The 27,931-nt window shown below is 47.3% G+C and overlaps 1 protein-coding gene across 2 annotated transcripts in view; it reads left to right on the top strand.

Moving 5' to 3' along the window:
* Nucleotides 1-2,049: 2,049 nt before the first annotated feature.
* The window catches only part of CAPN5 (calpain 5), a 107,104-nt gene continuing 81,222 nt past the window's right edge, over nt 2,050-27,931 (top strand). The window contains exons 1-2 of one of the 2 annotated variants that reach the window (XM_054973707.1): nt 2,050-2,118; nt 25,319-25,492. In XM_054973707.1, coding sequence (XP_054829682.1) covers nt 25,331-25,492 — 162 coding nt within the window. In that variant the 5' untranslated portion in view covers nt 2,050-2,118; nt 25,319-25,330. Of the gene's footprint in view, nt 2,119-23,857; nt 23,945-25,318; nt 25,493-27,931 lie in introns of those variants that run through there. The other variant, XM_054973706.1, reaches the window with a different exon arrangement.

Here is a 27,931-nt window from a genome sequence, read left to right as displayed (position 1 = left end):
GTAAACATGGTTGGATTGAGCCAGTAAATGAGATGGGATTGGAGGAAAACTCGGCGCTGATAAAAGTGCTACAGAATTCATAAAAAGAAAGAAACCTATTTTGGCATTGGAGTCACCTGGGGAAAAAGTGCGCATGTCACATCTGTGGAACTGATATACAAACCATTTTTACTTCCATGCCGAGATAACAGATGCATACGACTGCCGTCTGGATAGGAATCTATTTTATTTTAAAACGTAAACTGCGCTACACCTCTCTTAAAAGACTTCAAGGTGGCTCATGTGATAAAGCCAGTCTTGTGAGAAGGTCAAGAATACCTAAGTACGCATCACCCTTGGTTCTAAGATTCCTTTCTTAGCTAGCAGGGCTCTTGTGCTTCCTCAGGTAGAAATTCATCAGGTAAAGCTTTCTCTGCATTTCCATGCTAGAGAAAAAGCATTCTCTGTTGAATTTCTGTCATATGTTATCTATTATATTTTTGTGCCCCAGGAGCGCAGGGTGCTGTACTTAGTCCTCTTCTCCTGAATTTTATCATCACAACAACCTTATGAGGTAGGAGGGGCTAAGAAAGTGTGATTGGCACGAAGCAACCCAGAGAGTTTTAGGGCATTGTGAAGATTTGAACCCAGATCTCTACAGCTCCTTGCCCCAATAACTTAAAATAATGGCTCTCCTTGCAGTAAGAGAGGGCAGCAGCATTCCTCATCTTACACCATTTCCTCCTACAGTTGCCAACCTCCGTTGGTGGCTAGAGATTTCCTGGAATTACAACTGATCTCCAGGACACAAATTCTCATTTAGCAAAATCAAAAAGAGTCCAGTAGCACCTTTAAGACTAACCAATTTTATTTTAGCATTCTCATTTAGGGTTGCCAGCACCAGGTTGGAAAATTCCTGGAGATTTGGGGGGGGGGGTGCAACCTGGAAAGAGTGGGGCTTGGGGAAGGGCCTCAGTGGGATATAATGTCATAGACTCGACCCTCCAAAGCAGCCATTTTCTCCAGGGGAACTGGTCTTTGTTAGCTGGATATGTTGTAAATCCTGGAGATCTCCAGGCCCTACCTGGAGGCTGGTAACCCTAGTTCCCCTAGAGGAAATGGCCGCCTTGGAAGGGGCTTATACCCCACTGAGGATCCTCCCATCCCCACACCCTCTCCAAGCTGACAACGTCGCTTTTTTTGTTGTTGCTATCAAACCTTAAGTGAAAAAAATATGTTGGCTTTTGTGGCCTGCGGGGGGGGGGGGGGAGAGCAGGAAGATCTAAAGGATCTCAACTTTCTTCCTCCTCCCTGCAACCCGCCCCCCCCAAACGCCCAGCTCTTTTGCATTGCATCCGAGCGCCGAACCCGTAAGGAAACGTGCCGGTTGTATTCTCAGAAGGTTGCAACTCCGTGCATCGAACAGATCGGGCTTTACTTCCGAGTAAGCACGTCTAGGAGTCGGTCTCTTTCAATCTGAATCAACTGCATGCTTCCTTCGGGCCACTGTACATTACGGACAGTGCAATGCTAAGAAGAATAGTAAAGAGTCCGGTAGCACCTTTAAGACTAACCAACTTTATAGTAGCATAAGCTTTCGAGAACCACAGTTCTGTTCGTCAGAGGCAGGACAAAGAGAGCTGTGGTTCTCGAAAGTTTATGCTGCTATAAAGTTGGTTAGTCTTAAAGGTGCTACCGGACTCTTTACTATTTTGCTACTACAGATTAACACGGCGAACTCCTCTGGATCTATGCTAAGAAGAGTTACTCCAGCCTAAGCCCACTGAAATCAACAGGCTTCGACTGGAGTTACTCTGTTTAGGATTGCACGGTAAATCTCTCCGTGTAACGATTGCTCTGAAACCTCTGTGCCACTGAAATCAACAGGGCTTCCTCGCGTGTAAAAATGCTCCGGCTCCTCAATCTGCAGACTCCGGCTCGAGGAACAAACGAAAAAAATTCCCTCGCCCCAACCCCTGTATATCAAGCGCACGCGCACCCCTCCGCCCCGCCCACTGCCCTAAGCTCCACCCCTTCGCCTCAAGGGGCGGGGCTTCGAGAGGGAAAGTGCTGAAAGGGGGATCCGAAAGCGCGCAGGCTGCATTGAGCTGAGCGGGGTTCGTCCGTCCTCGTTGCCAGGTAAGAAAAGATGCTGCAAGCTTTGCAGGATCCCTGGATCGGGAGATCTGTCAGATCCTCTGCAAGAAGGGATCCAGCTGCAGAGAGCGCCGTTGGAGCGGAATCCAGCGGTTTCCGATGGGAGCCCCTCGGCGAGCCCCCGATGTGCAGTGCGCGCATCCATGCGCAAAGAGAGCGCATGGAGAGCGGGGCTCCGCTCGGCGCTTTTGATGCGCTTCTTTTAAAAGGGCAGCAGCGGGGCTGGATGCCGAAGGGAAGCCCCGGCCACAAGCCCTCTTCCTTCGCCGTCTTGTGACCGTGCTCGGTTTCCCCTCTGGCTAGGAGCGAGCGAGGCTGTAATTTTTTTTTTCTGGTGGATTTTTTTTCCGGAGAAAAGAAAAGCAGAAGGGGGGGAGAGCGCTGGGCCGTTTAAAAAAAATCAGATATATTTTTATCTTGCAATCTCTCGAAATCGGTTTCTCTTTTTGCTGTGCCCGGTTTTAGTCTTAGCTTTTCCTTCCCGCTCCACTGAAGGGAGTTCCCACCGATAACCATTTTTTCCAGGATCTGTTTCCTTGTGAGTAGATTTCGATGTGAGCAGAGCCCTGTGGCACCTAGAAAATGAACACGTTTATTGAAGCCCGAAAGCTCTGGCTCCAGGCTACTCAAAGCGTTCAGCTGATTTATACGGTTGCCAGCCTCCAGGTGGTGGCCGAAATTACAACTGCAAAATTCAAGTCCAGTGGCACCTTAGAGACCAACAAGATTGCTATCTGTATCTGAAGAAGTGCTCTGTGACTCATGAAAGCTCACACCCTGCCACAGATTTTGTTGGTGTTACAGGTGCCACTGCACTCTTGCTCTTTTCTAGTGCTGCAGATAGACTAATACGACTACCCATCTTGAACAAGATTGCTGTTCTTTAAGGTGCCATCGAACTTGAATCTGCCTGTTCTACGGCAGACCAATACGGCTACCCGCCTAAAACTACCGTCCTGGAATTGCAACTGATCTCCAGGCTGTAGAGATCAGTTCCCCTGGAGAAAATGACTTCTTTGGACTCTAGGGCATTATATACCCTGTTGAGCCTGCCTCCTCAACCCCCCAAATCTCCAGGTGCCACCCCCAAATTTCCAGGAATCCCCCAACCTGGATTTGGCAACCTTGCCTTAATTAGCCATGCCTGGTCTTTTGGACATTCAAGCTTCTAGTTCGTGTTGAGGAGTGTGTGCTGCTTCCCTTGAAAGGGATAATTTTGGGAGTCTTTGTCTGAGATCTCTGTTCTGCGATCTGCGTTCAGTGTCGTGGCTTCATTCTTGAGCATGCGATGAAGAAGTAATGGAGGAGGGCTTCTAAACTGGGTCTCCTGGAAAGCAGGAAACTTGGGCACGAGGCAGGGCCTTCGATGGTAAGCCAACACAGGAGAGCAGAAGGCCTGGGCACCCTCAGTGGGCAGTTCTCACAAAGGTGAACTGGTGGTGGTGGGTACCAGAAAGAGGGAGTGAAACAGGGTTGCCAGCCTCCAGGTGGGGTCTGGAGATCTGGAATAACAATGGCTTTTCAGACAACAGATTAGTTCCCCTGGAGAGAATGGCTGTTTGGAGGGAGGGTGCTACGGCATTATACGCGGCTGAGGTCCCTCTGCACCCCAGACCCTGCCCTCCACAGGTCCCACTCCTGAATCTTCCAGGAATTTCCCAACCTGGAGCTGGCAGCCCTAGAGTGAGAGCCCCTCCGAGGTTTAGGAGGAATCAGGTGGTTGACACGTGCCAGGCGAAGCATTGGGCTGCTGCTGGTTAATTCCCAGATGTCTCAAAGGGTAAGCTGGGTGCTCGCAGTCAACGGGGCTATTCCCACACAACTACACTGGTGGCGAGTTTAAGGTTGTTGGAACATTGCTGTATCTTCCTATTTTCAGCTCTTTGTGCTTTCTGCTGCAAACAATTGTACTTATGCTACCTGTCCTCCATTTCCTTCTCTTGCTGCCATCTTCCCTTACTCACATCTGGCTGCCCTGTCTTTAGCATCCAGCAGAGCGTTTTCCCTAGATGTGAATATCTGGCATCGTCTGCGCTCTTCTCCTTTGCTGCCTTGCTGACTGGAAGCACTCCAGCCAAAGCTGCCGGCTCTGTTCAGACAGTCAGGTTGTCCCTTGGTCAAGGGCTAGTCCTGCAGGTATGAAAGAGCCGCCGCCTTAACTCAGGCGCTGCTTCAGGTGATGCTGAACTGCATTTTGTCATGAAATCTGAACTCGGGAACGGTGGCTTTTAATCAGCCAAGAAGCCGTACTCAGAAATGACTCTAACATATCATTGAGTGTGATGCCTGAATTGACAAACTACATTTTTGACTTGTGTCTACCTCCCAAGCCCGATGCGTGTAGAAGCAGGAGTGGAATGGAGAGTGCTGTCAAGTCATAGCTGACTTACAGCAGCCCCTGGTGGGGTTGTCATGGCAAGAGACTAACAGAGGTTTCCCATTGCCTGCCTCTTCAACCCTGGTCTTTGTTGGAGGTCTCCCACCCAATTACTAAGCAAAGCCAACCCTGCTTTGCTTCTGAGATGTGATGAGATCGGGCTTGCCTGAGCTTTCCAGGTCAGGGCAGGAGTTGCAGCACTTAGCAGATAATTAGCTTGTGGAACTCTTGTCCACATGATTTAGCAGTGGCTGCTCGCTTGGAGGGCTTTAAAATACAAATTTGAGACTTACTCATTATGATCATGTTTGGAGGCAGCTTACCTCTGAATACCGAGAGTGCGGGGCGGGGAGGCGAGGAGCAAGCAAAGGGGGAGCCTTTAGCTTTGAAGCCCTGGCTGTGGGTTGGCACCTGGACTAAATGAAACACTGGTCTGATCCAGTTGGACTCATGAAAAAGGAAAGCCGCTAAGATTTGCCTATTGGATGCATTTCAAACCCTGGCTTGGTGGGAGAACAGAATAAGGCGCTCAAACCCTGCACTTCTCTGTGGAGGTAGATTCTGAATACAGCTTGTGGCTTCGTTTTGGCCTTTCTTTCTATGTCTCAGGGTTGGGCCCTCGTGACGAAAAGCAAACTGATCACCATTTACCTGCTCTGGGCGTTCCTTTCTCTGCTTAGTGCAAAACCATTTGCTAAGGATTAGTGGAAGATCTTACGTTGCAAGCGTGGTTTCTGATCAGAACTGGTGGCCTAGCTTCCCCAGTGGAGACCCAAAGTGGCTTGCAACATTTTCCTCTTTTTATCTTCACAGCAACCCTGTGAGGTAGGCTAGGCTGAGAGTGTATAACTAGATTACACTGCAGACTTTCCAGTTTGGTGGGGCAGTTGGGCAAGGACTGGGGAGACCAGAGTTTGCTTATTTTAAAATTTTACTTCTTTTATCATCTGTCTTTCTCATGGAGACTCAAGGTAGATTATAAAATATACCACCACCACCCAGGGGCAGCGCCGGGGTTTCTGCGCGCATGTGCCCTCTGATCTACATGATGATATCATCACGTAGTGACATCATCACGCAGCAAAGCCGGCCCCATTGGCCGGCGGATGGCTGGGAGGCACGCGGAGGCTGCCTGCGCTCCCAGTCGGGCGTGGCAGGTGGCCGGGGAGGTCCCGCATGCCTCCCCGGATGCCTGCTGTGCCTGGCCTGTGGCTGCTGCGCCCAGCCGGGGGCATGTGTTGGTGGTGGCAGCAGCAGCAGTGGCAGCATGGGGCTAGCCGGCTGCAGCAGCCGTGGGCCAGGCATGCCAGCTCCGTGGCACGTGCCTCCGCCCCTGGCACCCCCTCCGGCGCCCCCTCCGGCGCCTCAGCACCTGTGGTGCCCACCTCACTGCCTCAATGGTGACGCCGGCCCTGCCACCCCCCCCCCCCCCGTAAAAAAAACAAAACAAACAAGAAAACAAATCAATTCAGTTAGCAGTGATGTGGCTTTCTGGGAAAACTTGAATAGGAAAATTGCCCTGGAAAAATTTCTGAAATATTTATATATTTAAAGAATATCAAAATGTAAGGCACGTGCTCCATGTACAAGCACTAGGTGTTGTCCCTTCTTTGTATCCCTCATTTAGCCCATCTTACAGAACTGATTTGCAGCACAAAAGCCCCGACAATCCTACTATATAAAAGGCAAGCCATATTGATGATGACTCACTTTTTATCCCCACGTAGGCACGCTCACATGCCCTTCCGCGGGGATAAAAAGTGAGTCGTCGGCAACACGGCTTGCCTTCCTGCTACTACGGCGGCCTCCTCGGGGTCTCTGGAGGACCAGGAAGGCCCAGTGTGGCAGCGGGAAGACCCAGCATGGTGTTCCAGCCTTCCAGAGGTCCGGAAAGGCCCACTGTAGCGGTGCAGCCCTCCGGAGGCAGTTTTCTAGTTGCTAGTTATAAATAAACCAACCATTATCTACATATGTGAGACAGAAAGTTATAGCCATTGTCTGTTGTTCAAACAACATAAGATGCCCAATAAACAATGTAATAGGATTAGGATTACAATATGATATGTGCAATAATAATTGAAATCCTCCCTCTGCCATGGGTGACTTTCGGCCAGGCCACTGTCTCAGCTTACATTGCTATTCTAAACAGAGTTTCTCCAGTTTAAGCCCATTGATTACTGGAGTAACTCTGTGTAAGATTGCACTGTTAACCTACCTCACAAGGTGGTTGTTCTTGCGCACATGCTGCCACTGCTTTTTGTGGTTGCGAGAATCAGAGACCAAGCTTTGGTCATATGACTGAACGTGCATAAAATCTGGTGCATTGCTAGAGCTACACAGTGCTGAGGTGCCAGCACGCACAGAGACATATGACAGAGTGTAGGAGAGACCCTTAGGAGTAATCGCCACATGTCATTCCCATGCGCTGGGGCATACTTTATGTGCTTGGAGAGAATTTTAATTGGAGTTTAATTGGAGGCTTGCGGTATTTCCCTTTCCAATCAGCTTTTTGTTAAAATTATTTGTGTCTGCGCCTGCTTGCGCTTGAAGTATGTTATGGACTTCTGCTCGCAATACTGGCTTTTGTGGATATTGGCTGGCCATCCCACTGGAGCAGGGCCTGCTTGTTGCTTGCCTCCGTGCTATGGAATGTCCTTCCACCGGGATGTGGAGATGCAGCCACATTCTCCCCAAGCTCTCTGCATAAATGCAATTGCAGATTTATAGATATGCTTCCGTGACGGCCCTGGGCTTACACGATCTGTCTGGGGGTAGAGAATAAAGGCGAAACGGCCTTTGAGGGGGATTGAAATCGTGAGGTGGGAGCTATCTTGGCTGTGTAGGGTTCCTTCTGCCTTCCTCTGTCCCGTTTGTTTGTATGTGGGATCGGAAAGATGCTGCAAAATGTGTCTCCTTGAAACATCGCAACTCTCTGCTTTGCATGCCCAAGGCTCCTGGTTCAATAGATTTTGGGATAGACGTTTCTCTGCCCAAGATGCTGAAGAGCGGCTGCCAGTCAGAGCAGACAATTGCGTATTGAAGTCCTGACACAACAAACGGCAACTTTGTGTACTCATCTGGGCAGGCGGAGAAAACTACATCTTTGAGTTGGCTGTAGGATTGCCAGCGCCAGCTTGGGAAATTCTTGGAGGTTTTGAGGATGGAGCTTGGGAGGGTGATGTTTGGGGAGGGAGAGGGGATGTGATGTCATAGAGTCCCCTCCTCCAAAGCTGCCGTTTCCTCCAGGGGAACCAATCTCTGTAGTCTGGAGATGAGTTGTAATTTGGGGGGAACTCCAGCCCCCGTCCTAGTTAGCCACAAGCTTTGAAAGGAGTCCACTTTGAGGAACGGCATTTTTGCCTGGAGAGATTTTGCCATCTGGGCTGAGCTTAGAGTTGCCAACTCCAGGTTGAGAAATTCCTGGAGGTTTGGGAGGTGGAGCCTGGGGAGGGCGGGGTTTGGGGAGGAGACGGACCTCAATGGGGTTGGTGGACCTCAACGAGGGGTGTAATGCCACCCTCCATAGCAGCCATTTATCCAGGGGAACTCATCTCTCATCTGGAGATCAGTTGTAATTCCGGGAAATCTCCAGGCCCCACTTTGAGGTTGGCAATTCTAGCTGAGCTTTTCCACCTACCCTGTTGCCTTTTAAAAAGGGGTGCTGCAGCTTGGAACTGCAACCTTTTGCATGGGGAGGCTGCCATTTCACAGTTAACTTTGATGGATTTTTATAGCATATCAGCTTTGTACCCCCCATTTATGAGCGACCACGCACGGTTAAGCCGCACCTCCACCTCCGTCAGATGCTATATGGTTTTTATACAGTGAGCAGGTGTTTTATTAGAAGGCTGTGTTAAATTATTGTGATTTTATCTCTGTATATTTTATTTATTGTTGTGACCTGCCCTGAGCCCGCTTGCTGGAAGAACGGAATATTAATATTAATATTAGTATCAGTATCAATATCAGTATCAGTATTAATAATAATAATAATAAATATAGCATTTCCTCTTTGTTAGCTGCCTTGAGCATTCCTTGTAACAGAAAGGTAGGATATACATTAATTAAATAAATGGGTGAATAATAGACAGCGGGGGCCCCAGGAGGGCTGCTAGTAAATCCTATAGCTCCACCCACTGCTTCCTGCAAATAACATGCGCGTTCGTAGTCCCTATGATTGTGAAGAGAATACTGAAAGCGTATGGGCGAAGCATGTTGAAACTTCCTACAATAATAAAGTAGTGAAAATAGTAAGTGTCATTATTATCTCTGCAATACAGCTGGGAACTCTGCCACCTGCAGAGTTCATGGCAGTAGAGGGAGTCGAACTAGCGGAGTGCTGATTCACAGCCCGATCACTTAACCACTATGCTACAGCAGCAGATTTAGAAAAAGAAGATAGAATTGTACACACGGTTGTGGACTCTGCCATGTGGCTTTCCTGTGTTTCGGGCTAATAAAGCTGTTGCTATTTAACCATGTTGGCCAACGGACTTTGTCTTTGTTTGCTGTGTGACTATTTGGTGCTCGGAGGTATCACTCGGCCTCAGGCCAAGCTGCCTCAGGTGATGTGCCATATTCTCATGGTGAAGAAGGAACGGCCTGTGCATGCGGGTGTCGTAGCTCAGTGGTACAGCACACGCTTTGTATGTCGAAGGTCCTGGGTTCACTGGAGAAGATCACTGCTAGAGACCCTGGAGTGCTGTGGCCAGTTGGAATAGACTGTACTGGACAAAATGGACCCATGTTCTGTCTCATAAGGCAGCTTTGTATGTTGATTTATGTTCAGTGCGTGGCAAAAAGTGTGTGCGTGTGTGCACACACGTGAACATGGTTGGTGGTGCAATGGTTGGGTAGCTTCTGTGGACCTTTGAGTATCTCTTGTGATTCTCTGACAGTGTAGGTGTGGTCCGAGCACAGACCTTCAAGACTGACCGGTGGTGGTGGGAAGCTTAGAGGAGCATCTATCTCAATTATTGCTTTCAGGGAAGGAGCCGAATGTGATTATGGTCCTTCTTAAAGCCTCGTCTGTGAGAGACTGTTGGCTAAACTACACGGAACAAATTACACAGATACTCAAGTGAAGGGAGATGCAATATTAGCTGGGAAGTGTAGTTTGAATTTCACCTCTCTCTACAGAGCCAGCAAAGATCGCTCCTCAGAGGGTTTGTTAATTTCCTCTTTGCCTCCACAAAGGCTCTGTCAATTATTAACAAACCCTCTGAGGAGCAATCTTTGCCAGCTCTGTAGAGAGAGGTGAAATTCAAACTACACTTCCCGGCTAACGTTGCGTCTCCCTTCATTTGAGCATCCTCGTGTAATTCGTCTTGTGTAATTTAGCTCTTTCTCTGTGTGTGTTTGAGATCCTGTTCAATATCAAGAAGAAGAATTGAGGAGGGAATCTCCTCATGGGCATGGATGAGAGCATAAATTGAAGATCTAACATTTTTGGTTGCATTGCTTTTTGTCTTCTTTTTGGGAGCCAGTCTCTGAAGAGGAAAGGTTTAAGGAAGTAAATAAAAAGGTTTCTCAAATGGACAATACTTCTGCAGTTCATTGTAAGAGAATATTTGCTTACCTTGTGTGTGGACCAAGGTCATGAAAAACATAAACTGGTTATCCATACTCTGGTCTGCTGCTTGCCCCTTGATCGGTTACTTGTCTGTTCTATGCAATGATCTTTTTTACACTTCTGAGGGATACGTGGACATATAAAGCTGCCTTCTACCGAATCAGAACCTTCCTCTATCGAGGTCATTCTTGGTTGATTCTGCACACGTTGGATTATGCACTTTCAATGCACTTTATCAATCGTTTGAGGTGGATTTTTGTCCCGCACACAAAAAAATCCATTCCAAATGATCTATAAAGAGGATTGGAAGTGCATTATCCAACGTGTGCGGAATCACTCCTTGTCTACTCACTCTGGGAGCTGCTCGCTAAGGTCTCAAGAGATCTTTCACATCATCTATAAATCTAATGTTGTTATTATTATGTTGTTATTATTATTATTATCTGTTCCTTTTGTGGGGGAACTTTTTATTTCTAATTTTACCTTTTTTAACAATCAACATAATAAAACAGGATAAACAGTCAGCATTCAAACAATAAAAGCATCTAACCAAATGATAAGTACTGTATGGAAGTTGGTAGAATACAAAGTTCATATACTTCTTCGGTAAGGCAGTCTCTGATTTGTGGTTTGAAATGTAATCTGGATACGGGAACCACTTTTCCGAAAAGCTGGATTGGAAAGTTGGGTTGTGTCATTTGTTATTAATTGGTCTGATATTTTGTCCGTAACCATCATGTCCCAGATTTAGTTCTTCCACTATGTGCTGGTTGGTACTTTGTTTGATTTCCACATTTGTGCTATCAGGAATTTCGCTGCCATCAACTGCCTGTTCCTTTTTAAGAGGAGATGATGGGAACTGAACTTGGAACCTTCCGCATGCAAAGCAGAGGCTGTACCACTGAGCCACGGCTCCTTCCCTAGGAATTTTTATTCCCACCCTCAGCTGCAGTTTCACTTGGAACAGAGTTTGCACACGCTGCCTTATGTTTCCCTTGAATCTAACAATGCCCTCCCCTGAGGATAAGAGCCAGTGTTTACTTAGGGGTCAGCCCCATTAAATTTTCCCTTGCAATTGGCCCTTTAATCCATATGTCCTAGAAACTTTCTGTTGTTCTGTGCTTCTCTCCTGAGGTCGGTGCCTGGCATTCCGGAAGGGAATTTTAATTCATCTCTCCCCCCCCCTGCCCCCGCCCCGTGTGTGTACCAGGAAAGAGGCTTTGAAGCCTTCTCTTTCCTTTGTAGCAACAGACGATTGTTCATTATGTTTTAATTAATTGCACAATGACAGCTTTACAGTCACAGAAAAATAAATACAAAGGCACAGCACGCTTTGCAGCTAAAGAGAATTGCACCAATTAAAGCCTCCCCCAACCTGGAGAAGGAACAGATTAAGAATACCTTCTGGCATTCCAGGGCAATGTTACTGAGCAGGAAGCAAGGGCAGCGTAGAAATGTCTTTAAAACAGAGCGAGGAAGGATTTATAGTGATTGAGGGAAAGGGTTTGAGTTATTGTGTTTGCCTTTGTCTGCTCTGCATGCTCATTAATATTTTTAATTATTCACTTTTGTAATTGCATGGCAATGATAACCAAATAATGAACAATCTCATTGACTGCCAGTGAAGAAAAGGAGTAATTAAAGATTTCCCCACTCTAAAGGATTCATTCAGGAATGCATTTTCTTGGCAAAGAAAGGCAGCTTTGTTTTTTTATAAGGGAGAATTTGATAGCGTTGCCTGAAAAAATCAGCTCTCCTCTGGACAGCTGGGAATGCAATTTTTTTTTTAAAGAAGTGTGAGGGGAAATCGCCACATTTCAGGTCTGATAAAATACAGGAGGGCAATGGGGGAAACCACTGGAATGCAGTGGGTTGACTGCAGTAACTTAACAGGTCGTCTGTACAATCAGGAAAATCTCAGACACTAGCGTAGTCAGTCTCCAGGTGGTGGCTGGAGATCTCCCGGAATTACAACTGATCTCAAGCCAGCAAGATCAGTTCCCCTGAAGAAAATGGCTGCTTTGGAGGTTGGAGTCTATGGTATTATACCCGATTGAAGCCCCTCCCCTCCCCAACCCCCACCCACTCCAGGCTCCACCCCCCCCAAAATTCCAGGAATTTCCCAAACTGGAGCTGGCAACCCTACCAGACACCGCTGTCCAGGTTGGCAGGTGAAGAGTTGGAAACACCGTTTTAAGCTGCGTCTTCATCACCTGGCAGTTTGGTGTAGAGATGGGCACGAACAGAAAAAAACCCAAACATGATGTTCGTTGTTCGTTGCCATCCACGAACAGGGACTCATGAACAACCACGAACATGGCCCTGTTCACGAACATGTTCGTCGTTGGCTGTTCGTGGAGGCCAGCAGGCTCTCCTGCAGCCATCATCCAAGCCCAGATCCCTACCGCACCACTCCCAGAAACCTGACCTGAGCAGGCAGCAGGAAAGGTACCAATAATAAATAATAGCTTGGCCCAGAGCCTGGCAGCAGCCCTGGAACCTGAAGGGGTAGATCCCTATCCCACCACACACAAAGCAAATTCAAGCTCCAATGCACTTTCTCTATCAAAATGCCAACAGCAGTTGTCTCTCCCTCTCCAAAGCCAGAGCTGGGAACCCCCTCCCCCCTGCTCTTTGCTCCCTTGTAACAAATTTGGAGCTCCACACTTGAAAGGAAGACCTGCCTCTCAAGCTAAATTGGGCTTAGATTGGGGTTTCCAGGGCAACAGCAGGAGTTCTTGCATCTGACAAAGAGAACTGTGATTCTTGACAGCTTATGTTACAGTAAAGTTGGTTAGTCTTAAAGGTGCTACTGGACTCTTTACTAATTGATTGCAGGTGCCAGACTGTCTGGCTTGACGAACAGCAACAAACGAGGCTTGCAACGACCACCTGTTCGTTTAGAATGGGGCCTCACAAACAGCTTCTTCACAAACAGCAGTTTGCTGTTCGTGCCTATTTCTAGTTTGGTGTAGTGGTTAAGAGTGTGGGACTCTAATCTGGAGAGCCGGGTTTGATTCTCCACTCCTCCGCTTGAAGCCAGTTGGATGATCTTGGGTCAGTCACAACTCTCTCAGCCCCACCCACCTCACAGGGTGATTGTTGTGGGGATAATAATAGCATACTTTGTAAACCGCTCTGAGCAGGTGTTAAGTCGTCCAGAAGGGCAGTATGTAAATCAAATGTTGTTATTGTTGTTGTGGCTAACATACTGAATTCATGCCTCTCTATCACTGCATTCTTGCATTAAAGAAAGCTTACCTGTGGGTTTCTACCTGTTACAGTTATAGCTGCAGTAACCTCTGACACCTGACCATTTAGGTCGGGCAAGAGGTTTTTAAATTAGCTTGGAACCGAAGCCAATTCTGATTAATGGGTCTTATAATCTCAGAAGCAGGAAACGTGAGTTTACCAAAAGGGTGTGCCACATAAGTGACTCAACTGGATAGTTCAATATTGTATCTATCTTGGTTAGTCTCCCCGTTTTATGATGTACGTGGACCTCTGGCCAAAGGTTGCATTCAAGGAATGCCTTGCGAAAACAGAATCTGTTGCTTTATAACCTCATCAATAATTATTGCATTATTAATTTGGGGGTATGTGTATGCTGGCCAGGGAGTGATCTAAAATGCAATTCTGTTTTAGCTGGCGGTTATCTTTCAGTTTAATTTTTGGGTATGGTGCAGGGTGACTGAGTAGAAATGTATTTTTTTAAGTGAGATTTTTTTAATGATTAGATCTTTCAGACCTCAAAGCATTTCTCTATAAAAATCTACTTGGTTAATAATGAAGCCTGAATGCAATATAGATAACTATGCAGTTTTGTTAAAATCAGTGGCTTCTGTATCGAACACAAAGCCTGCTTGTCTATTCTTTTTGTTTTAAAAAGTCCCTGCGGTATGGTGGGAGATACTGGATTTTAAGGGCAAGCATTATAAATATGACATGAGGGGCTATATACAATATTTATTGTTCTGCCAGACTGTGCATTTATGTCTGTTAACCCTCTTAGTTGGTTGTAAAAAAAAAAAAAGAGCCCTGTGGTGCCTTGAAGACTAGTCCATTTTTGCGTTAGCAAAAACTTCATGGCCTCTATTTCATGCAAGGTAATATACGCATGGAAATGGGTTTGCCTTTAAGGTGCCAAAGGTTTCCTGCTCCTTTGTGAATCTGTATGGTTCAACCTGCTGAACGCATGATAACAATAACAACAACAGCAACAACAGTGTGCTTATATATTGCCCTTCTAGACAGATTAGTGCCCCACTCAGAGCGGTGAACAAAGTATTATTATCTCTACAATACAACTGGGGACCTGGGCTGAGAGGAGTGGCTTACCCAAGGCTGCCTGCTGAGCTGATGGCAGTAGTGGGATTCAAACCAGCAGAGTGTTGATTTGCAGCCCAACCATTACCCAAGGCACAGCTCATGGCAGTAGTTGGAATCGAACCAGCAGAGTGCTGATTCACAACCCAACCACTATGCTCCAGCAACAGTATTCACTTTCCATCTCACGAGAGATACTATTTTTTTCAGTAAATGATGGTGGCGGTAGAAAGTGCTGTCAAGTCATAGCTGACTTGTGGCATCCCTTGCTGGGGTTTTTAAGGCAAAAGACTGACAGAATTGGTTTGCCATTGCCTTCCTCTGCAACCCCGGTCTCTGTTGGAGGTCTCCCATCCAATTACTAATCACAGCCGACTGTGCTTAGCTTCTGAGATCTGTTGAAATTGGGCTTGCCTGGGTTATGGCAACCCTCTTTTTGGAGGCAGGGTCAAGCTGGGTGGTGCGATCTCCCTGCTGTTTTTTGGAGTCCTGTTAGCCCAGTGGTATCCGTGGCCCTTTGAATAGCATCTCCCTGGCACGTCCAGTGAGCAAACTCTGCTGTTTTGCAAGGGTTGCCATCCTCCAGGTGGCGGCTGGAGAGCTCCCAGAATTAGAACTAATCTCCAAGCCACGGAGGCCAGTTCCCCTGGAGAAAGTGGCTGCTTTGGAGGCATTATAGCCCACCTAGATCCCTCCCCAAACCCCGCCTTCTCCAGACTCCACCTCCAAAATCTCCAGGAATTTCCCAACCAGGAGGTGGAAACTCTGTGTGATGCAGAATCTCTGTATTAACTGAGCCCTGATGGTGGCTTCCAGTAGAACCATCTTTTGACGTGCTGGATGCATTTCTATGAATTGGATACGTTTTGTATTTTAGCTTAACGATAAGGCGAAAGGCTTGCTGTTTCTCTTCTCCTGTTTTGGAAATAACTTCTCAAACTGGATGGCAGTGACTTCCTAGAGGGCCGAAGCCTTTTTGCTTTAATTCGATGGTGGGGAGGTGGGCCGCGGAATATGCAGTCCACATTTTCAAGTCACAACAGACTTGCCTTTCAGAAGAGGTACCTGTGTACAGATTAAGAGAACGGTCCTGTTTTTGTATAGTAAAGATTCTCCGGTTTAATCCCGGGCCTAGGGCTCAGTTTTGGAACATGTGCGAGCTTTTTGAATAAGAGCCTCTGAACATGTGCAGAGTTACTTCAGGAATCACGACTTAAGATTTCCAGCATTCACTTCTGCCAGTGCCCGTGTTAGTGCCACACCTGGGCAGCGCCGGATCTAGGGTTGCCCGTGCCCGGGGCAACCCTAGGCTGGCGATCTCGCTGCGTGATGACGTCACTTAGGTGATGTCATCACGCAGGGCGGAACAGAGGCAGCGTGCGGGGCTGGGAAGCCTCCCGCGCCATTTGCCTCCCGGAGAATGGCACGGGCGGCTTCCCAGCCCTCCGCGCTGCTTTCACCTGCCCCGCAGGACAGGGGGTGGCTGACTTGCTGCGCACCCCATTCCCTGCAGGGTAGGCAAAAGGCAGCATGGCGCAGGCAGCCCCGCAGCCCCCCACGCTGCCTTTTGCCTGCTCTGCAGGACAGGGGGTGGCCGGCTTGCCGTGCACCCCCTGTCCTGCAGGGCAGGCGAAAGGCAGCGCGGGGGGGCTGCGAGTCTGCCTGCACCCTCTGGCAGCTGGCAGCTGCTCCTGGCGCCCCCTCCCTGGGGGCGCCGGGGGCAGACTACCCCCCTGCCCCCCCTCGATCTGGCCCTGCATCTGGGTAAGGTTGGGGATCCAGTACAAGTGAAGAATTAAGATACACCAAGACTAGCAATGTTGTGTTGTGATGTATCTGAGCAAGAAGACAACACAACAGCCAATCAATAACATTCCCCTAGGGGAGGGGAATCTCCTTTGTTGAGCGGCAAGCTTATGTTACTTGCCAAGACACAGAAAAACGCACATCAGCTGCCCCGCCCAAAGTGCATTCCAGGAGCATTCAGGTGACAGTGGAACGCATTTCATCCCAGTAACTTGTGAACTGAGCCGTGGATAGGTTGGTTTGGTGGCATCACAGAGCCAGTGCAGCGTAGCAGTTAGCGGCGGAATAGGATCTGAGAGACCCAGGTTCGAATCCCTACTTTGCCACGGAGGCCTAGTGGGTGACGTTGGGCCAGTCATATGCTCTCAGCCTAACCTACCCCTTGAGGTTGTTGTGAGGAGGAAATCGAGGAGAGGGGAAGATCCTCATTAGAAAATCCCGGCTGCTTTCTTTATCTCTTCCTGCTCCCCAGTTTGGAAAGGGGAAAACAAGTAAGCTCCAATTTATGCCCTAAAATAGGGCTAGCACTTTCCTTGGTTTGTGTCAGGGTGGATTTGATTTAAATCAAACTGATTTAAATCACGATTTAAATCACGATTTAAATCACTAGTCATTAAGGCTTGATTTAAATCATACTTTTCTACATAAAGACTAATTCTTGCTGGTATAACTTTAATATGCAAGTAGATGCCTGCCTTACCGATAGGTAAAGGAACTTCATTAAAGTATTCCCAAACTGGGTCTCTTTTACGGCCTGCTGCCATTATAGGTTTTTTCCTCCAAGGAAAGAATGTGATAAACCTCAGGTCATACACACAAAAGATCCAAAAACTTGTGCAGTATTGTGCTCAAAAAGTTTCACTTTCATTTTGTACTGCTTGCCCCTCCCTCCGCACACTTAGTTTCTTCTTGTGCAGATCTATTCCACTCCAAACAATCAGAAAAATATTGTTTCTATTCACTGAACTTCTTGAAACTTAGCACTGGAGGGGTTGATTCTGTCTTCATAGGTTTGTAGAAGAATAGGATTAAGGTCTTTTTCTCAACTCTGTTCATGTTAGAACATTTTTGCTGTGAAGAAGAGGCATGTGATCTCTGCTGAGCTGACACAAATTCAGTTTTGAGAACTGCAAAACCAAGCATCTGTGATAATATCTTGTAGGCAGAGAAACTGCCCAATAATCTTACAGAAACCTCTGGAAGAGCATGACATTGTGAATGGATTAATGGAATTTATTTACCAAAAAAATTAAACATATACAGCCTTATTCTACATAATTAAAAACTAATCTTTATTTCATGATGGAATAACCTTTGTATGGTAATATATTTTCCTCAAAAAGCATTTTATTTAAAAAAATCCGATTTAAATAAAAAAAATCAGATTTAAATAAAAAAAATCTGATTTTTTTGATTTTTTTAAAAAAATCATTGATTTTTATCCACCCTGGTTTGTGTTTGGCACAACTGTCTGAGCCCAGGCCACTCCACCCTAACAATGGCTAGCTAGTGCACCTCCAACCAGGATTCAAAGCCGTGGTTTGAGATTGGTTTATTAACCATGGTTAGCCTTAACCATAGTTTCATGTAACTTACAAATCAGGACACTTTTTGGCTTCTTTCTGGGTGCTTTCCTTGCTGCAACGCATGCTGGGACACCAGCCACGTCTGTGCCGGGGAAAGAGCGAAGGCGACAAAACCAGCTTTAATCGAAGCCAATTGGAATGTGAATGCTTGCCTGTGAGCCGAGTTCTGGTTTTCACAAGATAACCGTAGCTAAAAATTAAACCCTAGTTTCATGCTATGTCTGACCTGAGCTATACAATTCTGTTTTGTGGTCCTTTGGTATGTATTTAGCCACTGGGACCTTTTGGATATGGGCTTCTGAGATCAGGTGGATTCCTTTGCCTACGTGTGCGCTTTTTTCTCTGTTCAGAAATAGAATGAAGTAAGTTTGCTCAACGGCATTTCTATTGAACTGGAACCACCCTGAGCCTTTTCACGTTTCCCAGGAACAGGTGGAAAAAAATGCCGTGACTCACTGTTTGCTTTCATTGTCTTGGGTTTTAAAAGGTGGGGGGACCACGTTGAGCGATTCCCTCTCTGCATACAAGAAGGTGTCTCCTCCTTTGTTGACATATTTGACTAGAAGGAGGGAATCCGGCTGCCTTGAGCGGTTTAATCTGCCTGTTCCAGAACAGACCTTTTTGCGGCCAGGGCAGTTTGGCTTTTTCTAACAATGAGGCCCAAGATCAGAGGATACAGGTGGTGCTATTATGGGGAAGTGCGCTGATTCCTTTCATCTTAAAAGGACGATTTGTTTCCTAAAAACACTCCGGAGATGCCCTTTGGAAAATCTAGGTTTTCTTCTCTTTTCAAAAGTGCCAAGCCCTGCTTTTGAGCGTTTCTGAGCATGCTAAAAAAAAAAATCCAGCAAGAAACCTAGAAACAAATTTCCCTTGATCATGTACAGAGTGCATTTATGAAGAAGATACGCCCTCTTCTGACCTATCAGAGACTATCTGATTTTGAGAAACTGTAGAAATGAGGGCCAGGAACACTTAGCCCAGCCTCCAGGTTGAAAGCGGTTATGTGTAGGGGACTAGATCATGCATGTATGATAGGGGTGCCAGCTCCAGGTTGGGAAATTTGTAGGAATTTGGGGGTGGAGCCTGTAGAGGGCAGGGTTTGGTGAGGGGAGGGACCTCAACTGGGTGTAATACCCTTTAAAGCAGCCATTTTCTCCAGGCAGGCTGATCTCTATGGCCTGGAGATCAGTTGTAATTCCCGGAGATCTCCAGCCACCCACTGGAAGATGGTAACCCTAAGGCGGGGCTAGCAGCTCTGTTTCTTTGGGCTATCCTTAAGGCCCGATAGCCACTCTAAATTGCCCTGTTTGTGACTAGATTCGTTTCATGGTTAGGTTGAACAGTTTTCTAATTTCTAAGAGTTATCCCAATATTGGAATTAAACGAGCCTCGTTAAATGTGGTGGGAGTTCCAACTGCTAAAAGAGTTTGCAAGGCTGGGCAACACCCTAGAATGCCTTTTCTCATTTTTGGTTCTTTTTTAATGATCCATTCTTATACTAACAGGGATGGTGGGAAATGAGTGTGTTGCTGGGCTGAGCCAAAGGTCCAGTGGTCCAGTGTCCTGGGGTCTGCCATCAGCTATTGTCCCACACCCGAAGTGCCATATTCAGGGGTCATTTCGTAGAAAAAGAGCTGGAGGAACTCATTAGCACGACTCATTAGCATCTCATTAGCATATGCCACACTCCTTGCCACCACCAGAAGTGTGTCATTAGCATAACTGATTTGCATATGCCACACCTCCTGACATCACCTATCCTGGCTGTTTTGGACCCAATCCTGGCCGTTCAGGGCCGAAATTGGGCCCCAAATGGCAAAAAGGGGCTGAAAACGGCCAAAAAGGGGCCCAGAATGGTCAGGATTGGGCCGCTGCTGAGTGGGAGAGTGATCCACCACCCGTCAGAGGCCCAATCTGGGCCGTTTCAGCCCCAATCCAGGACAAAACGGGCCCAAAATGTCCGAGAGTCAGGTAGGCGGGGCCACCTGTCATGTGACCTCTTTGGGGAACTGCCGGAACTGTGTTCCTGCGCGTTCCCCCTCGAAATGAGCCCTGGCCATGTTTGTCGGCCTTTACATTGCAATAACCAGCTTTCCTCTCTCCTCTTCCAGCTCTCACTCTAGTACATTTGAATCCTGCCCTTCCTCCAGTGAGCACCTCCAGTCGGTGAACATGGCTCTGCCTTCGGCATTTTATTTCCCCAACAGCTCTATGAAGGTGGGCAGAGAGAAACTGTCCCAAGGGCTCTCTGCAAGCTATGTTAGCAGAGTTTGTGTGTGTGTGAAACCAGCTTTCCACGAGTTTTGTGTCCCAAGCTCCTGCCACGGCCTGAACACAGCTGCCTAAAATCCCCCGGAGCGTTCCGAAATCCAGTAGGATTTATAGAAAGGCCATTTGAATCGACCCCCTTTTCTCCTTTTAATGTGGGCTTTCTGCTTTCTGAGCAGGCAAGAAATCCCATTGGGAAAACAGCCTTAGATTTTTCCACTGCTCTGCCAATTCTTAAAATTGGCCATTCTAAAAAGCCTTTTGTGTCCAAGTGTCTGTTAGGTAAGGGCGGCCCTCAGATGTGGCCAAAATCTTGCCAATTCGTTACTGTAATGGTTTTAACAGCTGGAAGGGGCTGGCACTGATTTTTCTCATCTCCCGAAATCTTTCTGTGATCATTAGCATCCTGTCGCTTGGCTCACTGCTAATCTCTGCAAAGTGAAGGTTCTGTGTTTTGGTGTCTCTTTCCTTTTCTGTTTTCATCTTCAAGCGTCTGTGTTGACAAGCTTGGATTTTGCACACGCAGCTTGCACAGAGAGTGTAGGTTTTGGCTGCCACTTCTCCCCATGTGCATATTTAAGAGCTGCCCTGAAGATTTCTCTCTGTCGTGTGTGGTTAGACTGATGGACTCGGACTTAGGAGTCCTGAGTTTGAATTCTAGCTCGGCCATGAAATTCGCTGGGTGACCCAGAGGCAGCTGTCTTTCTCTCTCAGCCGAGGCTGTGAGGTAAAGTGAAGGGAAGGAGAATCATGTGTGCTTCTCAGAGCTCCTTGGAGAAGATGGGCAGGTTAAAAATTTGTTAGATTTAGTCTAGCGCTCTGCTGGGAGCCAAGAAGAAAGGGGTGTCCAGCGTTTAAGCGTCAGTATGTAGCTACAAAATTGTAAAGAGTCCGGTAGCACCTTTAAGACTAACCAACTTTATTGTAGCATAAACTTTCGAGAACCACAGCTCTCTTCGTCAGATGCATGGAGGGTATGAAGAAACTAGCTAGAGATATATAGGTGGTGAGGGGAGGAGGGAGAGGGTGCAGGGAGTGAGGGCCATGTAAATGCAAAGCAGTTGCAAAAGCCGTTTCACACTCCACCTCTTTCATGACTTTTGCAACTGCGTTGCATTTACATGGCCCTCACTCCCTGCATCCTCTCCACCTGTAGGAATGACACGACACAGGGTTGCGATTCTGAGCATCAGTCTGCGAAGGCTAGTCTCTCTTAGCCAGGCAGTGGCTCCTTTATTTAAGCACAGCATGCATACACAAGGACTGATGACCAAGGAAATAGTTTATCGGTGCTGGCATCCAGTTAACCAGTTACTGACATGGACGGCTGAAACTGCACGTTGCATTGTTAAGCATTTACAAGGAGAGGGGAGCAGAGTGCCCTTTCAATCAGGGTAGGCTTTCCTATCCGCTGACCTAAGGACCCACATCCACCTATATATCTCTGGCTGGGGTATAATAGAAATAAATTTATTAGCTTAACTCTACTCCTCAATCCAGGATTTTTCACATTTTTAGAATGCCTGCAGTCATTGTGGAAAATAAATGATGAGCCAACTGGGGGGGGGGGAGGTGAGCTGGTCACTTTTGGTGCCGTGGCCAAATTTTAGTGCACTGGTGCCGTGGCCAAATTTCAATCAGTTTCTGGGCACTTGCAATTGCCACATATGGCCAGTAGGAGAAGCTGTTTTGCGCAGCTTGGTGCAGCTAGACTCTTAGTGGTAGAATGTTTCAGATGAGTAGCTGCGTTGGTCTGGAGTAGAAGAGCAAGATTCGGATCCGTAAAGACCAACTAGATCTCCAGGGTGTGAGCTTTTGAGAGTCAGAGCTCTCAAAACTGGTTTCATAGATGGTAAAGTAGGGGGCGCATCATTTTGAGCGGCGCATTTATACACTTCTTTTTTTTTTTTTTTGGCACACACACAGCTCTTTCTACTTGGCGCTTTCAGTACTCCTGCGGGAAATGCATTTGGCCAAGGTTTTCCGTTTTCCAGTTACAAAATCTGTATTCACTTAAGCCATGATATTTGAGTCCCCGTAAAAAAGCTTCCAAAGATTTTTCTGGAGGTCTTGTGCAATTTGTTTGCACCGTAGGAGACTAGGAACCCTCCCTCCCTTTTTCTCCCTTGTTCATTTTGAATTCCTGGGGAAGCAGTACGGTGCCTACCTGTTCTGGTTTCCTACATCAAAAGAACAGAAAACGTTGCAATTCATATTTTTCTCTCTAAAAACCATGAATAAACATCTTCTGATTTGGGAATGGAAGGTTAATGAAAGTGGCTCTTTATTACAATGGGACGTGAATAGCTGTAATGCTCTATAGAAATTCCTAGATTGCACACCGTTGGTTTTGTCACCAGGCCTTGAAATAATTAATTTTTCTTCTTCCTCTTTCCCCGCTCCTTATTTTTTGGGTTTGATACTGAACATCTAGGCTGATGAAGAGTTTTATTGATTTGTTTTTTTTATTTTACTTGATTTATAGCCCTCCTTTCTCACTGAGACTCAAGGCGGGTTACAAAAGACAAAGGGCTCTTCAACCAGGCAGCACAAGACAGCCAATAAAAATGAAATAAAGCCTGTGCTTACAGTTAGAAAACAACGCAAACAAAAATGATCTAAGGTGTGACATTCCAGGATGCAGGAAAATGATACAGTAAAAGCGAGGTAGTACCTACATTTCCTTACAAAAGCATTTGAGAGGGCTTGAAAACTTTACATACTTTGTTTTGTGTTTTTTAAAATTTTTGTGTAAAACATTTTGTATGCCACCTTTCTACCCAAAATAGATCCCCCAAGGATGGTCAAAAACTTACTTGTTTTGGGCATATTCCTCTTACCTGAGGTCAGTGGATTGAGGGGGGATACAGAGAAATGGAAAAGGGTCATTCGGTTCACTTTTATCCTTTTGCAAGGATAAAGATTCTCTAATGTTGCTAGAGGTCTTCTTTTCTGCCTGCCTCCTCCTTTGGGCACACATGGAAGTGCCAGATATAGTACTTCATACATATATATGTAACGAACAATAAAGCCTGTTGTGAGAAAAAATACAATGGGCTCTAGAAAGGGGAGGGTGGGCAGGCAGGCATTGCCTCCTCCTTCATGACTGATCCCGGCTGGGTGAAGGGCGGGTTGGGCATTGCCACCTGCTCCCCTCCTGCTCCTGGCCTGGCCTTTCTAGCACAGTGTGCTTTCTGAAGGGTCAGGCTGCCTCGCCTGGGCTTCCCTCTGTGGCAACGCCCTCTGGTGGCACACCAGGGTAGGAAGTGAGTCGTCTGGAACACGCTTACTCTTTTATATAGTAAGATGAGTATCTACCCATTAGCTTGGAAAGTGGTTTTCTGGTTGCACAGACACGGCTGAGTCTATTTCAGCTGCCACATCTGATTCAGAATCCAGCATTCTGATCTCAGCTTTTTCTGTCTCTTATTATTTTTTTTAAAGCAAATTTCTAGCCCTTATGGCTGTATAGATATCCTTGCTTCTATATGGCAATGATCAGTGGGGATCTGTATGTCACATGAGTTAGAAAAGGAACGGGCTCTGGTGGATGTTAGATATAGGTGGAGTTTTCATCTGGCCTCTTAGTATAGGAGGAGAAAGGGCAGATCCTTCGACGCCTCTCCCCTCGTGTCGGGGCGGTGTTTGCGAACATGCTGATGATTTCCTCTGGGCTGTCTGAAGTCATGTCTCTTCCTGCGATGCCAGCTGCTTTGGAGCAAAAATAATCAGGAAGTCCTTGGCTTGGATCCAAGAAGCCTTTTTAATTAAAAAGATGTCCAAGAAGCCTGTTAAATCCTGATATCTGCTGCGCAGAAATGCATCGGTGTTGAGCCGCAGAGTGAGATGAGCGGATCTTTCTCTCTCGAGGTGAAACATCTCTCTCTCCCCCCCTCCCGCTTTTCTCCTGCTGTCTTCTTGTCTTAATTCTCCTCTGGCTCCTTTACAACTTAGCTGTTGCTCAGTCTGTGGCATGCTGTCAGTGTGTGCGGTACGTTTAAGCCCAACCGATCCCCAGATTGCTGTGCATGCCTCAGTTCTATGCAAGTGCAGAAGAGTGGCAGATGTTGGCAGCGGCGTAGCATGGGCTAGGGGTGCCTGGGGCAGGAGGTGGTGCCCCTGGCCCGTGCAATGACATTACTTTTGGGAAGTGACATCATTGCACAGGAGTGCCCGTGGGAGTGCTCCCATGATTCAGGCCACTCACCACCCCTTGCCACTTCACCAGAGCTGCCCATGCCGCCACTGGGTGCCGAGCTCACGGCAGTGGCGTGGGTGGCTGCGGTGAAGAAGTAAAGGGTGGGGGAGGGGAGCAGCCCGATGAGCGGGGAGGCAGGCCACCTGCCGAGTCACCTGCTGCGCCGTTGGGGTACCTGGCTCGCTGGGCACTGAGCTGGCAGTGGCGACGTGGGCAGCTGTGGCGAAGGGGTGGGGAGGTGAGCGGGGAGGTGTGCGGGGGCGGGGAGGTGGGCCAGGAGTGCTCCGGGGGGGCAGTGGATGTGGAGCCCCCGCAAAATTTTGCACCCGGGATGGCTGCTCCTCTGGCCCCCTCATGCCACGCCACTGGATGTTGGGTGAAAAATTGAGCTTCCCAAATATTTGTTTTCTTTTAGGTTGGGGCGGGGGCGGGGGGAATATCTAATTGGTACTTCAAAAATACTGTGTACAGTAGAGGTAAGAATTCGTCAGATCTAGAGAGTTCTTCCGTCTATTTTCCAGCACAGTTCCTGATCTCAAGAGCTTCCTCTCCCCATACGTTCTTTGTGGAGGCACAGGCAAAGGGCACTCGAAGCTCCATATCTGCCAATGCCCAGCAGCAGAGGCTCTGGAAGAGTCCTTTGGCAGTTCAGTTGCAGACTTCAATGCACAAACTGTTGCCCTGTGAATGGTGGGAAGCAGCTGAGCTGGTTAAAGGAAGGCCACTGCCAAAGTCCCTGTTTCTGTTCCCACAGGGTGAGAGCGGGCGGGAGCCCCTTTCCCGAGTCTCGATGGGCGGAGCCAAAGTTGCCATCCCTGTGTCCTTTTCTCAGTTGAAAATATCACTCCTGCTGCTCCGACTGTCTGTGGTTGAACCCCAGGCCTCGTACAGGAGCCATTTCTAAACTTGCAACCAGAAATGCCTGGGATGGAACTTGGGACTGCCTGCGTGCAAAACAGATGCTCCGTGCCTTTAAGGTACGGCCCCTTCCATAAAAGATTTCTGCTCTGAACATTTTATCGAAATTATTTGTGTCTCTCTTGCAGCTGCCAGGCAGAATGTTCTCGTCAGTACAGCCATATGAAAACCAGCGATATGCGGCCCTGAAGAAGGACTGCCAGCGGAGGAAAGTTCTCTTCGAGGATCCTCTGTTCCCAGCCAACAATGACTCCCTCTTTTACAAGTCACAGATTCAGGGTATCGAGTGGAAACGTCCAAAGGTAAGATACTGGACAGGACGGATTGTGAATCCTAGCGGGCACCGTTCTTGTGGCCTCTAGTTGCATTGGTTACTGGAGATAACTTGATAACTGGGTAGCAGTGTGTGTGAACAAGATCTTGGGATATGGGTGGATGGGAAGCTAAATAGGAGCACTCAGTGTGATGCAGCAGCAAAAAAGGTGAATGCAATCTTGGGGTGTATCAACAAAGGCATTACATCTAAATCACAAGATGTCATTATCCCACTGTATACTGCATTGGTCTGGCCCCACCTGGAGTATTGTGTGCAGTTCTGGAGGCTTTATTTCAAAAAGGATGTGGACAAATTGGAACGGGTGCAGAAAATAGCAACTGAGATAGTCAGGGCCTGGAGACCAAGCCCTATGAGGAAAGACTGCGGGCCGTGGGAATGTGCATTTTGGAGAAGAGGAGTTTGAGAGGAGACATAATTGCTCTCTTGAAGTATTTAAAAGGCTGTCACTTAGAGGAGGGAAGGGAGCTGTTCCTGTTCGTAGCAGAGGGTAGGACTCGAAATAATGGATTTAAACTACAGGAGGGATATTAACAGCTGGATATTAACATGTAAGTTTTTCCCAAGAGTAATTCCGCAGTGGAATCAGCTGCCTAGGGATGCCTAGGCAGCTGCCTAGGCAGTCTTCAAGGAGCAGCTGGATGAATACTTGTCAGAGATGCTTTAGGCTACTCCTGCATTGGGGAGGAGGTTGGACTAGATGGTCTCTAAGAACCCATCCAAATCTATGATTCTGTGAACTTGAAATCTTTCTCCTGGTGTGGCTGTTCTGTTAAGGGGTGGTCATTTTCCTGTGTGTTGCTGTAAAGTCCTGAGAATTGATAACTAAGATCCCATTCTCTAGGAAAGTGACTCTAACTTAGGTTGCTTGGATGCTCTTCTAGGGGATAGTGACAAATGTCCACCATTGAAGACTGTGTTACAAGCCGGCCAAGAGGCAACCTTTTTTCTGAGGACTGTGTTATGAGCCAGCCAATAGAAAGCCTTTTCTAGGGACCGTGTAACAAGCCAGCCAAGAGGCGACTTTTTCCTGGGGACTGTTATGAGCCAGCCAATAGGAAGCTTTTTCGGAGGACTCTGTTATGAGCCAGCCAATAGGAAGCTTTTTCGGAGGACTGTGTTATGAGCCAGCCAATAGAAAGCCTTTTCTAGGGACCGTGTAACAAGCCAGCCAAGAGGCGACTTTTTTCTGGGGACTGTTATGAGCTAGCCAATAGGAAGCTTTTTCTGAGGACTGTGTTATGAGCCAGCCAATAGAAAGCCTTTTCTAGGGACCGTGTAACAAGCCAGCCAAGAGGCGACTTTTTCCTGGGGACTGTTATGAGCCAGCTAATAGGAAGCTTTTTCGGAGGACTGTGTTATGAGCCAGCCAATAGGAAGCTTTTTCGGAGGACTGTGTTATGAGCTAGCCAATAGAAAGCCTTTTCTAGGGACCGTGTAACAAGCCAGCCAAGAGGCGACTTTTTTCTGGGGACTGTTATGAGCCAGCCAATAGGAAGCTTTTTCAGAGGACCATGTTACGAGCCAGCCAATAGGAAGCTTTTTCGGAGGACCATGTTACGAGTCAGCAAATAAGAAGCTTTTTCGGATGACCATGTTACGAGCCAGCCAATAGGAAGCTTTTTCAGAGGACCATGTTACGAGCCAGCCAATAGGAAGCTTTTTCGGAGGACCATGTTACAAGTCAGCCAATAGGAAGCTTTTTCGGAGGACCATGTTACAAGTCAGCCAATAGGAAGCTTTTTTGGATGACCATGTTACGAGCCAGCCAAGAGGCAACTTTTTTCTGGGGACTGTGTTATGAGCCAGCCGATAGGAAGCTTTTTCTGGGGACCACACAAATCAGCCAATGGGATGTTTTCTGGGCAGTGCTGCCTTTTGGGTAGGATCCACACATCCCTGGATGTTGTGTTACCATGATAAAATGTCTGATATTTAGGTGGGCCCAGCAGTGTGGTGCTAATGCTGTCCTAACTCAGGGGGTGTCAGGTTTCTAGCCAGCCTAGTTCCTGTCCTGCCTCTGTGAAGCTGCCTTATATTCAATCAGACCATTGGTCTATCAAGATCAATAAGGTTTACACAGACTGGCAATAGCTCTCCAGTGTCTCAGTTAGAGATCTTTCATATCCTGTACTTAACTGCTCTTTTCATTGGGCATGCCGGGAATCGAACCTGGGGCCTCCTGCATGCCATGCAGATGTTCTACCCACTGAGCCATAACCCCTTCTTCTCTGTCTATGGGAAGATGGGCACACTTCTCTCTGAAGATAAAAAAATATTTCATAGAAGTTTTTCCCCCAGAGCTCCCTGAAAGATTTATCATGGGAAGATTGAAAAAAGCCATTGGGGAACCTTTTCCCTAAAATTTTCTAATTTTTCTCCATGGGCATTCACATCTCTAATTCCA

This window comes from Eublepharis macularius, chromosome 3 (genome assembly GCF_028583425.1).
Source record: "Eublepharis macularius isolate TG4126 chromosome 3, MPM_Emac_v1.0, whole genome shotgun sequence".
Classification (NCBI taxonomy): Eukaryota; Metazoa; Chordata; class Lepidosauria; order Squamata; family Eublepharidae; genus Eublepharis; species Eublepharis macularius.
The sequence above is the reverse complement of the archived record's forward strand: the minus strand, read 5'-3'. Positions and strand labels throughout refer to the sequence as shown.